Genomic DNA, 16,315 nt, shown 5'->3' on the forward strand with positions numbered 1-16,315 from the left:
TAGGACTGACCTGAAGGAAAATGCTAAATCTGAATGCCGGTAAACTCGCTCACTCGATCTTTTTCTCAGAATATATAAATGTTGATAATACATTTTAAGTTAATATATTTTGAATGTATTAAATTACAACTTTATCATTACAAATGTATAATTATATTTAAATACGTGACATACAAGTTTAAGTTTATTCAATTTGACATTAAAGTTTATTTTACCATAAATGCTTGTCAATACTTTAAGCAGCAACCTTACTTTAACCATATTTCAAAGACAATATAAGTAATAATTATCAAATTAAAAATAGAGATTATTTAAAGGTACAGTAAGTGAATTTTGAGAAACGCTATTGAAAATTTAAATCAACACCTAAACAAACAATTTTGTGAATATTTGCTGTCTGTGTGTTTTAAAAAAGTGTTTATACATAGTCCTGGCTGTGTAAATAGGAGAAAAAACAAATTGGATTGAACCGATTCACGGAGCACCTTTTAATATAAATTTAATCTATAATTAACATGCAGTTAAGTGTCTGAAAACATTACATACAGTTTGCACTTATATTCTTTTAAGTATTTTATTTATGTAATAAGTACTCTTTAAAAGTGTGCTTTTTTCACAGGGGTGTTTATAGACAAAAAAAAAACAAAAAACAATGTTTTTCAGTGTGGTATTACTTTTCAAACAATTTTCGCCTGGGAAGTGATAAATCAAAAAATCCTATCGCATAGGAGGAGGGACATGAGCCATATCAGACACCAGAATGTCATTGTGATGTGGGACTGGCCAGTTATCAACCACCTAGTACCACCCACTAGCAACTACATCTCTACATTTTCAACTCTCAGATCACCTTAGCAACTGCATAACAATGCCCTGGCAACCACCCGCAACACGCTAGCTCTTCAGACTCTTCAGAAAAACATCTCACTTATCTTCACAAAAATATAAAAATCTTTTAATTCTGGTCTTCTTAGAAACAGATAGTCAAAATTGTTTTTTATTAGTTTTTGTGTCTGATTTCTGCTGATTTAGAGAGTCATTGGTTTGCTGCTTCCACCTTTTATTGTTTACTGGTTTTGTTCTCTTAAGGCAACATTGTGTAAAATAGTCTTACACGGCTCTATAAAAGAATTGTAATGTCACAGCCGAAAATACCTTGTTATTTCATTTATTATATATATAAAAACAGTGTGGTGTCATAATAGTAGTCTCTTCTGAAATATTCAAAGGTACTACTTGACTACTTGCATTTGAACTTGTTTAATCAACTGGAAAATGTTGCTTGTGCCACTCCCAAAAAAGGAGTATTTTTTCAAAGCTATTTCTCTGAGGTTGCCTTTAAAACCTTTCACGCTAATGGTCTAAAACGCTCTATATAAAACCTAATGTCAATAATTTATGGTTTTGTCCTGGGGATTTTAATAAAAGCATGGTCTGCTAGATTCGATGCTGTCCGGTTGTTGCGCTGACTTCACTTTTAGGTTGTAGCAACATGTTTGTGTGTGCTTTTATCATAACAGAAGCAGACACTACATCCTACTAACAAAAAGTAGCCAACTACACTGAACCTACTTAAGGGGGCAATAACTTTTTATATCCACCTTATTCCTGACCTGCGTTTAGAATTATGGGTTGCACTTCTGGTTTGGGGAACATTAAAGCTTATCCTTCACTTTGACTGAACGAGCTTTCAATTTTTCTTTCATGTTTTATTTTCAGACATCATGAGAATAACGTAACGCTTGGTATTTTAACATAACATGTTATAACAAGAATATCTATGGCAAGAGCACTTTTCAGTCGCTGCTTTCTATCCTCATGATTATTTTCTTTTGTCCCTTTGCATGCCGCTGTAATAGTATGAAAAAGGGCAACGTATATTGCACATTTGTGGTCTGTTCTCCCGATATAATTTACGATATATCCTATTAATAATTCACTGGAATGCATGAAGAATCTCTCGTTTTTCCTCCTCAAAGCCTAACGTCTCTTTCCAGGGTTGTTTTCACAGGTAAATACAATTTATTATCTGTAAAAATGATGGAAATCACTTTGAAATAGTATCACGCAATGCTGAAGTTCATGAACAATTTTTATTAAGGCAACGTATATCACATAATACAGATATCACTATAGTTATATTTAACCCGTCTGTTATTACTGTGGAAAGAATCGCGCTTTTTCATGGCCTGTTAAAAGTACCTTGTTGATGCTTTTACACTTTTAAATGTACTTTTAATGTTCGTTGGTTGAAGGGTGAGTAGAATAATGTCATCTCATTGTACCCAGTTTTGAAAAAAACGTATTATTGCGTTCATAGAGCGAGCCTTTTACTGACTGTTTACAGCTTAATGGAAGTTAAACCCATAATTCGCGCAAAGCGTCATGGGGCGTAGGATATAAGGTGGATAGCTAACTATGTAATGATTTGTATTTATAATTTAATCTGAGCTATATTTTTCTGCTACACTGAGATACTGTGACGCTATAAAAAAATGCGATAAAAAACGCTATTAAAAATGTAGACAATGTAGCGTTGCTGCTTTTAGTTCTATAACACTGGATGTAACGCATGATCAGAAAATACCCAAAACCTCTGATTATAACGTCAATGTTTCAAATGTTGCTTCAGTGTTTTCATGCTTCAATGTTTTAAATATTCAATGTTCACTTTTCGTTGTGTTCATCTCCCTTCTCTGTTTCTGTCCATAGCAGTGTACTGTTTCTGTTCTCGTGTACTTACAGAGGTATATATTTTTTTTACCCAATCATGTCACTTTTTCTTCTCCTTTATATCTTACTCTACTTAAGCTCTCTAAACTCTCCTCAAATCTCCAACACAAAGATTACAGACAAAGGCACATACCTCCCATTTATCTGGCACTGACATTTTAAAAACAATTTATTTATAATCAGAATTGCAGTATTCAGAATTGAATTAAGAATTGAATTATGCCTTAACAATAAAATAACAATCAAAGATGATTGTTGAATAAATAAAATTATGTAAATTGGAGGGAGTTTGTCATCTGACCAATCTTAAGGATTTGTGAGACATCATTAACTTGTAGAGCCTCTTCTGTATTATTAAAACAAGGAAGACACAAGTGTAATAAGAAAATTTTATTAACAAGAGTAAGTCAACACAACTAATAAATGAATACCGTGAATGATAAAGGAATAAAGTGCATACGACGTGGCTATGGCAGAGTTATGTTATCTGTTGTTTCTCTGAAACTAATAAGGTGAAGAACCTTATTTTTCATCAAACAAATCAATGAAAGATTGTTTATTAACTAGCATCAGCTATATTCTACTGTAAACTAGAAAATCATATACTGATAATATACAAAATGCCAAGGTTTCTGGAAAGAGGTTTAATTAAGTGATATTTACATTCCACGTAATCGAGTGAGGAGTCCAATGGCGATGACTTCTTCCACTGGTTGTGCTGGATAACAATGCAGTGTGGAAAGGAGTCGGAATCCATTTCAACAGCCTTGAACATGAAGCTTTGTGAAATGCTGATCACCACTAAAAGAGTCCTAAAATCTGCAACACGCAGATGTGGTCCAGAAGTAGGTGCAGAAGGTCCTTAACAATCTGGAACAGGCAGTCGAAGGGTTAAAAGCTTAAAGGGTTAGTTCACTGAGCCACCGTTCGGACGTAATCACTGAAGCTCTGCAACGAAAATAGTGTACCAGTATGACAGTACAGACGAATTTGTTGAATAAAGTCGTTATTTTTGTTTTGTTTTGGCGCACACAAAGTATTCTTGTTGCTTCATAATATTAAGGTTGAACCACTGTAGACATGTTGACGGTTTTAACGATGTCTTTAGTATCTTTCTTGACCTCAAAAGGTGCAATGTCGTTGCTGCCTATGTGTGGATCAGATACCTTCGGATTTCATCAAAAATATCTTAATTTGTGTTCCGAAGACAAACAAAGGTCTTACGGGTGTGGAACGACATGAGAGTGAATACTTAATGACAGACTGAATGTAGTATGTCTGTTAATACCTCTTTCCTCACAGACTGGAGACTCAGAACATGGAATCTGTTTCTGTCTCCCCTTTGTAGGCTGGAGACATCTGTTACAGTCTCTCTAGATGGGAGTCTCAGAACCTGTTGATCTGTTTCTGTCTGAGACTCAGAACAGGGGTGTATCTGTTAATATCTCACTGGATGATCCGGAGACTAAGAACAAGGAGTGTCTGTTGAAAGGAGTGTCTATTGTGGTCCACCCTTCTTTCCCCTGTGGAACTCATTTGCATGAAGCACATGGAAGTCTTTAAAGTGTCTTTAAAGTTTTACCAATGCATTTCTCACTTTCCAAACCACCACCAGAATGCCTTTGGCAATGTTCTGAAGAGTCCGAACAAGATCAGAAAAGACTGAACTGTCATGCATGCATTCATTTATACATTAACAGCTGAATTTGTGCAAGATGTTGCACTACAAATAGCTGTCACTGAGCATACTTATTTCTCTGAAAAAGTATGATATGGATGTTGTGTAGTTTACATCAGTTTTAAGGTTTCTAAACATAGTTATGAATGGATTAGATGGATCATTGTGGCCTCCCTTTGTTTCAGCCACTGCTCTTGCATCCAAAAACTCCTAAAGAAGGTAGTTGGTTTAAACCTTATTAGCGATTAGTCTCAAGTTGGGTGCAGGGCAGAAACTGCCTGTGGACCAGTAAGAAGCCTTGTCCTTCCTGCGCTTGAGGTGTCTGTCAGTTGTCCTAGCTTCATTATCTGATGGTGTGTGTTGGACATTTGTTTGTGCTAGTCCACCAAGATCCAATTGAAATGTAGCAAACCGTTCACCACTGTTGCAGTAAGAATAGGGCCCTGCCAATGGAATGTGTTGTTCCCTACATCCTTTTATATCCATAAACATGTTTACATATGGTATACAGAAACATGAAACATATTTATATAATCTTGTTGGAAATGAGACCTAAAAATGTATAATTAATGGATATAATTCACTATATTTTAATTAATTAACTTTTACTTTATGGACCATGGTGGAAGATTGCTCTTATTGCTCTTAATTTAACAGAATGCTCTAACTTATTTTTTTTCTCTCTCTTTCTCTTTCTTTTAAAATGGAGCCAAAAAACATGTATCATGCTGGAAACCTTAAACAGAACTCCTAAATTACCTATTCTTGTTGCGTTGGATGAAATTTGAATTTCAGTTCAGTAAATTCATCTTCCTTGCATTTCAGTTCCATTTCCACATCCTATGGGGTGTCGCCAATTCAAATTCACAATCGTGAATTGAAAGCACATTCTTAAATTCTGAATTTTGCCCAACCCTGATGTGTGTGCGTGTTGTGATAGAGTGTGTTTTTGTGTGTGTCTTCACTGAGTTTCTGCTGACACCCGCAGAGGAAGCGTGCTTTCAGGGGAAGAGGAGAAAACAACCACATCTGCCCCTTTATAAATCATGCAGCGGCATTCCTCAGTGTGTGCGTGTACTTGTGAAACGCCCCATCCTCTAAAGGGTATAATGCATCTAAAACAAGCTCCCATTGCCTGTCGCTGCTGGTAGCTGTGTGTTTCAGAGCCGGGGCAACTTCTCAATTGAGGCTTATTCATTTCTTTCATCTGGATCAATGTTGTGACCCTTTCATAGCAAACAATGTCCATCCGCAAATGAAAGAAGTACCCCATGAGGTTTCCGCCTGTGTAAATGGTAAAACAAGATTATTTTGAGACATGTCTATTGATGACAAATCATCTGAACTGTGCTATACTCGGCTCCAGACACTGAACTCACATGAATATTAGTTACTTTACTCACACATTATAAACAAATGCTCACAATGATTTGACCTTTAGATTTTCTTTCTGATACCTCTCAACAGTTTTACACTGCACTTAAAAGCAGCACACATTTATTAATGGATTACAGTATTCACTTTGCGTAGTAGAAGCGTAGGTGCCAGTTTTGGTGCTGAGCCTTTCTTTTTTCAGCTCATAATTCAGTTCACAAAATGCGATTTAAACCTATTTAACAATCTTTCCAATATAGTTGTATTTGAGGCAATTTGAAAGTCTTCAGTAAACTACTTACCTCTTGTTTGAAGACTTTTAAGACATTTGTTGGGTTTTATGCACAGTTACGGCAGTTTCTTTTCAGTAAATCTGTCTGAATCCAGCTGATTTAATTTGTTTATAGCTTTAGTTTGCTGTTTAGTGTCATTCTGTGTAGATTAATTACCATCTGGTTGTGAATATGATCCCACTCCTCATGTTACATTTATCCTCATGTTTGTAATATATCTCAATGGCCAACTCCTGATTACAATACAGTAGCACAGAAATCACTTCAGAAATCACTTTATTTTCAGTATAGAGCAGGTTATGCAACAGAAACACAATGTGAACACACAATATGTGCCTGCTGCTGTAGTTGGATTGTCGCTTCCCTTATGTGTGTGGTTTGAAATAGGCCTAATTTTATATAGTTTGTTTAATATCAGCTTGTTTTTTCCAGTGTCTCATTATTCTGGAATTTGACATAGTTGAGATATTGTCACATTTGGACTGTGTTGTAGTAGGACTTTTGAATTAGTTTTGCACTATTCCCAGTTCAATTTCCTTTGTTTTTGTTCATCAGTTGCCATGGTTTTTGACCCTCACGTGTCCCACCTGTGTCTTGTTAATTATCTCATTTAGTTCCTAGTGTTTCTCTCTGTATTTATAGTGCTCATTTTCAGTTGTTCTTTGTCAGATCTCGTCTCACTATAGGTTTTGTTCTGTTCTCTGTGGGTTTGTTTCCAAATAACCTGTAGTGTTATTTGGAAAAAAAAAGTGTTATTTTGAGTTTATTTTGATTTAAGGAACACTGCTTTCAGATAAATCTAGCTCTTTTATTTCCATTTATTTGCAACCCCTTCATGACAGAAGATCAGACCTTTGCCAATGGATCTAGCAGCAGTTCAGATCATCCTCCTCTCCCAGGAGGAGCAGTCCATTGAGGAGCATATGCAGAGGTTTCAAGATCTGGTTGTCTCCTTTGTGCACTACGAAGACATCAGCCTCTGGCCCTCGAGGGACATTCTACAAGTAGGTTTTACATCAGTGCGGATCCCCTATCAACAACGATGAGAGTGAGAAAAGTAAAAACCTATTAGGTTTACATTACCGAGCCCGCCACGGATAAAGAGCCAAAGCCCCATTAAGAGATGAAGCCAGAGTTAAGGAAAGTCCAGTCTGACCAGGTGCATGAGCCGGCCATCAATCCCTTTAAGGAGCATACCTCCGAGGCCAAGTTCATCCAGGAGCCTAAACCAAAAGTGGAGGCCAGTTTTAAACTTCCTGCCTGGCCTGTATCGGCCAAGGAGGCCGTTTTTGAACTCTCTGTCTGTCCCATGTCGGACAAAAAAGGCCAATTTTGAACTCTCTGCCTGTCTCTTATTGGGCAAGGAGGCTGTTTTTTGAACTCTTTGCCTGTTAATTTTAGTTAATTAATTTAGACACGCGCAAACTGGGTGCCGGGATAGATGCTGGCACAGATGTACCTGCTCGACCACAATTGCTTCGAGGTTGCGCATTTTCTAAAGCAGAGTTACAAAAAAAAAAAAAAAATGCTTTTCACACCGCCACGTGAAATGCGGTATCACGCACAACCGCCCACACCACGATGACATAATTTTTGTGGCGCGCACCTTCGCACTCGTTCAGACGCGACGAGTATAAATCGTATGCAGTTTTTTTTTTTTAAATGTTTTCTGTCTCCGTCTCTTTTCACCTTTAGTATTTTACCGAATAAAATGATTCTCTTGAGCACATCCATCTTTCAGGCCTGTCTACCCATGTAACCTTGGATGATCGCAAGTAAAGACAGCCATGGCCTATGGGTGTATACAAATCTGAAGAAAATGAGCTTCACATAACAGGAATACTGGAGATTTGCATACCTTTCAGGGATCCTCAAGCCTCCTCAAGATGCAAGCACATGTTAAATGTGTATAGAGTATCTAAATGTGCAAATTTCTTGTGAAAAGACTATCATATCTCCTTTTTATCATTTTGACTTTTAAGAGGCTTGACCTCAGCAACCCCACCTGAAGCTTGTGTTGAGATATTGATGTGAAATTTTATAAATGGTTTCAGTTCACATAAAGACACTGATGAAGTTGACAAAGACCCCTGGCTCACATGCAGTTCAAATTCAAATATAATGACAAATGAAAAGGACACCTCTCTCCATAGTTTCTGGGAAGCACTGGTTCATAGATTATATATCCATAGCCTTGTAAACAAGAAAATGAAAAGACAGTGACAAAAGGGTTTTCACACACTTATTGTGGTGGCATTTGAGCTGGAGAGGTTCAAACAGATGAGGTGAAGAGGTTTGAGGGAAATAAATACCAGCAATTTATTGTACTACACAACACTCAATACTGAGAGACAGCCGCATTGGATGGTTGTTGATAGTAAATGCCAGCTGCGTCTGGACCCATGTGATATTGCCAAATGGTCACCAAATACCATCTCTGTCACCTGAAGTTTCTCACTGATCAACATTTGTTGTACTCTCACTTTAAAAGTTGAATATCACACTGCATGTCACATGGATAACCCCCCCTCGCCCATAATTTAGTGTCTCTTAACTCTCGTGCTGAGATTGCAGACAGAACGGTTTGTTCCCCCACAAACCCTTGCTAATTGGATTAATGAAGTGCCAGTATTGTAGATAAATCAGGTGAGGCATTGTCAGGAACAAAACATTGTGTCTCTGTAACACAAAGTTAAAATACATTGCTCTGTCTAATAGCACCCCTCCAGAAACATCATACAACCCTTTCCACTCAGAAAAAGACCATCAGCATTTTCACAAGACAAATGACAATCGTATTACATGTATATGAAGATGACTTATGCTTTGAATATTTTAGTGTTTGAGTGTTAACAAAGCGCCACAGTATTTCCAACGTAATAGTTGGAAAAAGAGTGTAACATCTCAGTTAAATATTTATAATGAATGGAAGCCCTTTCAGATTCATGAGAATATATTGAATTTTACTACTTATAGAGGATTTTCAGTGATTTGATATCACAGTTGATACCCCATTACAGCGTTAACATGCCTCGATGTATCTTGGATATATTTAAACTGCACTTTTCTGTGAATCAGGGTTTTAAAAGCTTGTTGGTAGCATTCATGTTTTTGTTGAATCTTTAAACACCTCTTTAAAGCCATTTGTACACACAAAATGAATTATCAGTGTTTTTAATAATTCTCATAATGAAATATCAGTTTTGTTTTATTAAATCCTTTTTAAATGCATCCTTTGGGAGGACACTGTTACTTGTTGCTTTGGTTTTAATTATTTCATCAGATTTATTTGAATCGTGCTTTGTAACTCAACACACTCTCAATATCGTTTTGTCCCTCGACGTGTACTTTACATGTCACAACCAGTTTTGCACCCAGCAAGTGGTCTGTGTGAGGAAAAGATGGTGTAGTGGGAATGGGGCTCATAATCAGAAAACTGTTGACTGGATGGACTGAACCAGTAGCAAGTGAACTGTACAAATAGGACACTAGGGATATAAGTGTCTGCTAAATTATTTATTACTTAAACACAACAATAATAAGCTAGATAAAAGTGGTTTTAAATGAGTACATTTGAATAATGCATGGCACTTGGCAGTTTTAAATGTAATTTATTTTAGGATATCAAAGTCTTGAGGAGATCCTTTACAGTTTTTTCTTTCATTTCTGGTTGATCTTTATGGATTGTAGGTGGTTTACATTTTTAAGAATTCTTTAAGGATCATTTTAGCTCTTAAGCTCCTTAAAATAGTAGTAGATAAAGTATTTATAACTTGTTTCAAAAAGTACTAATAACTGTGGGTTAATCCATCATATAAGTAGCTGTGAATCTGCTTTGAATTCTTAAGAACAGTGATATAGTATAGCTACTTATGGAAATTTCATTCATTATTGCCAGTGGACATATAGTTTTAAAGGCCTTCCTCAGAATACCAAGCAGATCCTAAAGTGTACCGAGTGAATGGAGAGGCTACTATAAACATGTTCTGAGAGGTTGGTGATATGTTGCTAGGGTGTTCTGTGTTATTAGGTGTTTGCTTACTGGTCCAAATCAACGTTGACTTTCTGACTTTCTGGTTTAAATATTGATTGCAATCCTCCTTTAAAGCAGTTGTAAATGTGCAGTCACTTTAGCAGAATTTCTGTAAAATTTCACAGGCGTTGTCACTAGTGTAGCAATGCATGAAGCACCACAAACAGAAGTCACTTTCAAAAACGGGAACTTTTTTGCCTTTATGTAATACTCCCTATTGTGCGGTTTCCTATTGAAATGATTTCGCCCATGAAATTTCGCCCACAAGATAAATATTGCTACATTTATGTTACACGTGAATAATACAACAAGTAGTTCCATCAAACCAAATTTCCATTGTACATTGGATGGACACTTATAAATGCTGCACAATTTGAGGTATCATTCAACAGTGCAGAATTTATGTGCTTAAGTTTGTTAAAATACCTAAGTATGAGCAATAACAGAAAGTACCACTAAGAATATGCCACTGAATCTAGTTCTTCTCAGTAGTTACATTTCATGTTTGTGTATTTGTATGTATGTTTCAGACATGGTCCGTCGTTGGTGTACGTTGGAAGGTGGATTTCTTAGTTACTATGACAACGAGAAGATCGCCACTCCCATAGGCCGGGTTGACGTCAGCGATGTAGTGAGCCTGGCCATCAACAACACTGAGAGCATCACCGAAACAGGGTACATGTTTCTCTTTCTCTCACACCCTTTTTTGCGCTTGACGACCTTTTGTGGGTTTGAGGTTACGGAAAGTGTTTTTGATGTGACCTCACCTCAAACTTTCCATACACTAACCAACATAAAGAAATGAGAGGAAACCGACATGCTAACCGACCTCTAACCCGATTAGTCTGACTCTCTGGGAAATACCAGTTTTTCTCTGATTCTTTTGCTCTCGCTGCTGTAACAAAAAAATCCCCCTGTCCAAAAATGTGGGCCACAAGTCAGAGCTGTTAAAGCCATTAAGAGAATGACCTTTCCACCTGGATTAATCTCCAGTGTTCAGCTGTTTATTGTAAGAGCAAAAGACTAACAGAGATTAATCACCATCCTTTCTGTTTCACAGCTGTATTCATGTGTGTGTTTCAGTCATTTTGTGTGTGTGTTAATTGCCGTTTCACACCTCCCTCAGGTCAGTGTTCACCTTTGAGTTGTACCTGCGCTCTCAGAGAGTGCTGGTGTTCGGAGCAGAGACCTCAGACGCACACCAAGATTGGACGCATGCCATCGCCAAGGTTACACTCACTCTCTAGCACACAAGTCTTTAAAGATTTATTACAACTTTACCATTGCAGGGATTTAGCATACATGTGCTGTTTCTGTGTTTAAATATGAATTGCCGCACTCTACTGTATACGTCGACTCTTGAAGGTCATTTATTGTGTCTTTGTCTGTGTTGTGTCGGTGTGTGTTAGTGTTTTTCTTGTGCAAGTGGATGTATGCTATTACTCCTTCAAACAGATCCATCTCACTTGCCTCTAATCCCTCACTCAAACTCACACACACACACATGCATTCCCATTTAAGTGAAGTGTGGAGGTGCTGCTAGTGTCTAGGCTGAAGTGTTTGTGTAACTCCACGAGCTCAGCTAGGGAATGTTCAAAGAATGTTTGTGTTTGTACTTCTATCTCTATATGCCGGTTTAATGCAACTCCAGGGTTAGCTGCAGTTTCTGTTTGGCAGAAAACACTAGAAACTTATTTGTGTGATCTGCACAAGCCCCTGACTTTTAAATGTTTTCTCTCTGCCTCTCACATGGCTGCTTTGTCTAATATTTTTCTCTTTCTTTCAGTGTTTTATCCCTGCAAGGGCAGAAGCTCTGCTGAGGCAGGACAGTGAGCTTATTGGCCGACTGCACTATAAAGAGGGTCATGACCTTTATCATTGGCGAATGGGATGGTTTGCCCTGGTGGGCTCAGAACTCTACTTCTGTTCTGGAGATGAAGATGAAGAGGAGGGAGTTCTTCAACTTAAACGCCTACAGGAGCTTAGTGAGAACAAATATGCACACATTCCAGTAGAATGAAAGATTCATCCACAAAAGTTCATTTATGTTTTTCCAAACCCATATGACTTCTGTCGAACACAACAGGCGAGTTTTTGAAGAATTATCATGGCCATTCTTTCAAAATAATGAAGGGACTGGTGCTGTTAATCTCTAAAATGCTCAAAAAACCCACCATAGAAGTATCATGAAAATGGTCCATGAAACTTGTGTGCTATATTTCAAGTCTTTTGGACCAATCTGATTGCTTTTCGTGAGGAATAATGTTATTGTAGTGTATTTATTTGCTATTAAAATATTTGATATAATATTATAATATTTTGAATTTGCTTTCATTTTTATATATTCAATTTTCATTTTCATTTTAGATTGTTTTTTAATAATTTTGGTATGTGCTTTTGTCATTTTTATTAGTTTTGTTTTAATATTTCTGTATAGCTTTATTTTTTTTTCAGTTTTAGTAGTTTTAGTACTTCAACTTAAAAGAAAATTACAAAATGTTGCTTTGACTATAGTTATATAATATTTATAATATTTCAGCTTCATAGCAATTTCAAAAACATTTAATTTTAGTTAACAATGACAACAATGGTGAGGAACAGATAAAAATGTATTTTAATTAAAGTTAATTTAAGTTCAGTTATTCACTGAAAATCTTATCTGTCCTTGCTTCTCTTGCCATTTTTGGGAGCTCATCATATAAGCTGCAGTGTTTTTATTAGTCAGACAATCAGTTGTTCTTGTTGTTCAAGTTTACAAAACCAGTTAGAATGGTTTGTTCTCAAATCGGTCTGATTCGATTCTCGAGGTCAGTTTGCTGATTCAGTGATCTGATTGCAGCGGGTAACAGCTCGCTGGAGAGGAAGATTAGCGGTGGATAACGACTAACATTTCGATCTGTTCATCAAAGAAAGAGTTGTATGGACCACTTTTATGATACTCCTATTGTGTAACTGCATCCTTTTTAAAACTTGTAACTGCATCCAGCACATTATTCTTCTTTTGTGTTCCACAGAAGAAAAAAATAATACAGGTTTTTTGGGTGAACTAATCCTGAAATTGATCTCTGAATGCGTGTTTGTATGTGTTTTGTATGCATATCTCCTATTCTTTCTATGTATTACATCAGTGACGTTTGAGATGAACTGTCACAGTAATGGTGTGAGACACCTTGAGCCTCACAATCATTTTCTTGAAATCTCATCTGAAATATTAGCCCTAGTCTTCTGTGCCACCTCCTCTGTCTCTTGCTAGTATTTCCTCATTGGCATTCCCAGTGTGCTAATGTTTGACTCGGTTCCCACGTCTCTAAAAGACTCGTCTGGTCACACGTCTCGCCTGTCTCCAAGGGAGACCACAGTTGCCGATGGCAATCGTGTTTGGGCGGGAGGTAGTTGACATGAGCTTGGCACCCATGGACCAGATTTGCAACATTTTCAATCAATTGCGCTAGAACGAGGCGGGAAAAATCAATGAATCTCTTTTTTTTTTCCTAATCCGTTCAAGGCCAAAAAAAGGGATCAAATCCAGAAAGCCAACATACTCAGGGCAGGATTAAGAGGGTGATGCCTCAACAGTTCGTGAAGCCTTGAAATGTAGCGTGGCACGCTAACGAAGCGTCTCCAGTGGTTTAAGATCTCTATAGCGACAGAACATATGGGCCTCAAAGGGCTGCAATTCTGTGAAATTAGATTAGGACACAGACATAGACAGACCAGCAGTTCACTGCTTGCCCTAGCTCAACATCTTTTACTCGCTTCTGCCACAAACAGAAGAGCAATGTCAAATGAATCCATTTAACAATGGAAAAGCTCTTATGTAGAAATGGCATCTGAAAGTCATACATTATATTTTGTCTACAAAGAGGCTTTTTGAAAGAGAATCACATAGTTTTTTGCAAGCAAATGCTTCAAAGCACCTCAAAATAGTTTCTTTAAGCATCCTGAATGACACTATGACAATGTTGGGTGAATTCAGGTTGATTGAGACACTTTTTTCCAGTCATCTCAATGGTAAAAAGTGTCCCAATCAACCTGAATTCACCCTATTTTTGGAAGAATTTGCTATGCTTGGTCCTGAAATGTGACATGCAAGTACATGCAGGTTCTCCATAAGGATCTGATGTTCTTGAATATCACAAAAGGTGCCTCATGTACAGTGGGGTCCAAAAGTGAGACCATGTTAAAAATCTAGGATGAAACTCAAATTTAAAACTAAAAATATAAAGAAAGATTGAAAATATAAAGAAAGAGTTTTGGTATTTTGAAAAACAGACACGTTATGGTAAAGAATAACTGTTTCAGTTTCTGCACATTTCTGTTTCACTAATCAAAGTAAACTGACATTGATCATGTAACTCTTTGTTCAGACGGTCAGATTGAAGCTCAAGATGCTCTTTGGATCATCTCAGATCATGCTGGAGGAAACCTTTTTTCAAACAAACTTGTTGAGTTCATGCAGCTCAAATGTTGCTGACATTAAAGCAAAAGTGAGAGAAAACAAATACTAAGACATTCTAAAAAGTCGTGCCCGTCTTTTAGTTCAACATTTGTTGGCTGTTGTAATCAAAACTGTTTTCACTAGTAGTCTCAGACTTTTGAGGTACACTGTATGTCTGATGGGAACTTTAAACATAATTACTTTGAAAATTGACTTCTCTTTCATCTGTTAACATTATCTAAACCCTCATTTAATGGAAAGGAAGCTTGCTCGCCACCTTTAATCTGAAGCCATTCCTCCTTTGTAAATGATTTCTATATATGTGTAAACAAGAAAAAGAGAGTCGAGAGAGGTGTTATTGGAATCTCAGTGTTAGCCCCAGCACAACAACACTGCTGGTTTAATTTAGGTTTTTTTTTTACTATTATTCCTTAATAAAAGTTTTAGTCCGTTAATGTTCATGGGAGGTTAAAAGGATGAAGTGAGTGCTGTTTGTTTTTATCAAACTGTGATAGTGAATGTTTGCCTCTTTTCAGTAATGGCTTTTAATAAAGCTTGTGTGCCCAAAAGCACTCTTTTACTTTAAAAAAAAATCATTTTCAATAACATTGGTAAACAAAATTTGCCAACCATGATAATAGCTAAAGTGCAACAATTAAAGTGCTTGTTTTTAGTACTTAAGTTATATGTTTTGATTGATTTTGGTTGAGCATGGAGTTGGAAAATAATTGAGTAATTTTGTTCTCACTTGACCTGTTTTGATTTGGTTTTGTTTTTATTACTCTGAAATGGATTAATCTCAGAATTTATTAAGTCATTGAGTCTATGAATTCGATTAATTAATTAAACCTAATACAAAGATTGAAAGAGAGTTTTGGTCATTGAATATGATTTGAAATATCGGTCTGGTACTTGAGGGAAACAGAGAGAAAAGAGGGAGTGTGGAAAAATGACGAATGTGAGAAAGATTAGTTGAAGAAACAGTGACTCTGAAAGTGTATGTACAACTGTGCATGTGTCTTACTGGGTTCAGTAAGGCAGTTTTCTCATGTACGGCTGTAGAAATTAATGACCAGCAGCACTCAGCTTTCTGCTCCACTTATTCCAGCTGGAAAGTTTACAAAACACTAAATCTCTCATCATTTGTTTCACTTCACATTTCACTGCTTTCTTTCACTCTTAATGCTTTTCATTTTAGTTAATCTAAGAGTGCTTTTATAGGTAATAGTGTGAACATCTTCAGCAAAGGTTTTCCTGTATTTTTTTTTTCCTCAGCTGTGTCCACTCAAATGGAGGGTGACGAGAAGATTCAGGTCTTACTTATGGTTGAGCGTGGAAGGTACAGTGAACTGGATACCTTACTGAATATCAGCACAGTCTTTTATGTTGCATTATGAGGTTTTAGTAAACATACACTACCATTTAAAAGGGCTGATTTTAAGTGTTTTTTTGTTTTTTTTGAAAGAAAGAAATTCAGACACCTAAAACTGATTAAACATAGATTGACTGTAAAGATATTTATAATGTTACAAATATTTCTATTTCAAATAAATGCTGTTCTTTTGAACTTTCTGTTCAAAACAGAATCATGAAATAAAATGTGTCACGTTTCCACAAGATATTAAGCAGCTCAACTCTGTTCATAATTGATGATGATAAAAAATCTTTCTGACCTCAAACTTTTGAACGGTAGTGTACAGCGAATGTCACAATGCTGTTATAGCTCTTTTCAGGGATTATTTTTTTTTATCATATTTTAATTTGTA

The 16,315-nt window shown here is 36.6% G+C and overlaps 1 protein-coding gene across 3 annotated transcripts in view; it reads left to right on the forward strand.

The window, feature by feature from the left end:
- Positions 1 to 16,315, forward strand: part of arap2 (ArfGAP with RhoGAP domain, ankyrin repeat and PH domain 2) — a 117,096-nt gene that overhangs the window by 73,553 nt on the left and 27,228 nt on the right. For all 3 annotated transcript variants that reach the window (XM_051901517.1, XM_051901516.1, XM_051901519.1), the window contains exons 16-19: positions 10,642 to 10,786; positions 11,238 to 11,340; positions 11,898 to 12,096; positions 15,825 to 15,888. In XM_051901517.1, the coding sequence (XP_051757477.1) occupies positions 10,642 to 10,786; positions 11,238 to 11,340; positions 11,898 to 12,096; positions 15,825 to 15,888 (511 nt within the window). The remainder of the gene's footprint in view (positions 1 to 10,641; positions 10,787 to 11,237; positions 11,341 to 11,897; positions 12,097 to 15,824; positions 15,889 to 16,315) is intronic.

This window comes from Ctenopharyngodon idella, chromosome 7 (assembly GCF_019924925.1).
Source record: "Ctenopharyngodon idella isolate HZGC_01 chromosome 7, HZGC01, whole genome shotgun sequence".
In the NCBI taxonomy this organism is placed as follows: domain Eukaryota; kingdom Metazoa; phylum Chordata; class Actinopteri; order Cypriniformes; family Xenocyprididae; genus Ctenopharyngodon; species Ctenopharyngodon idella.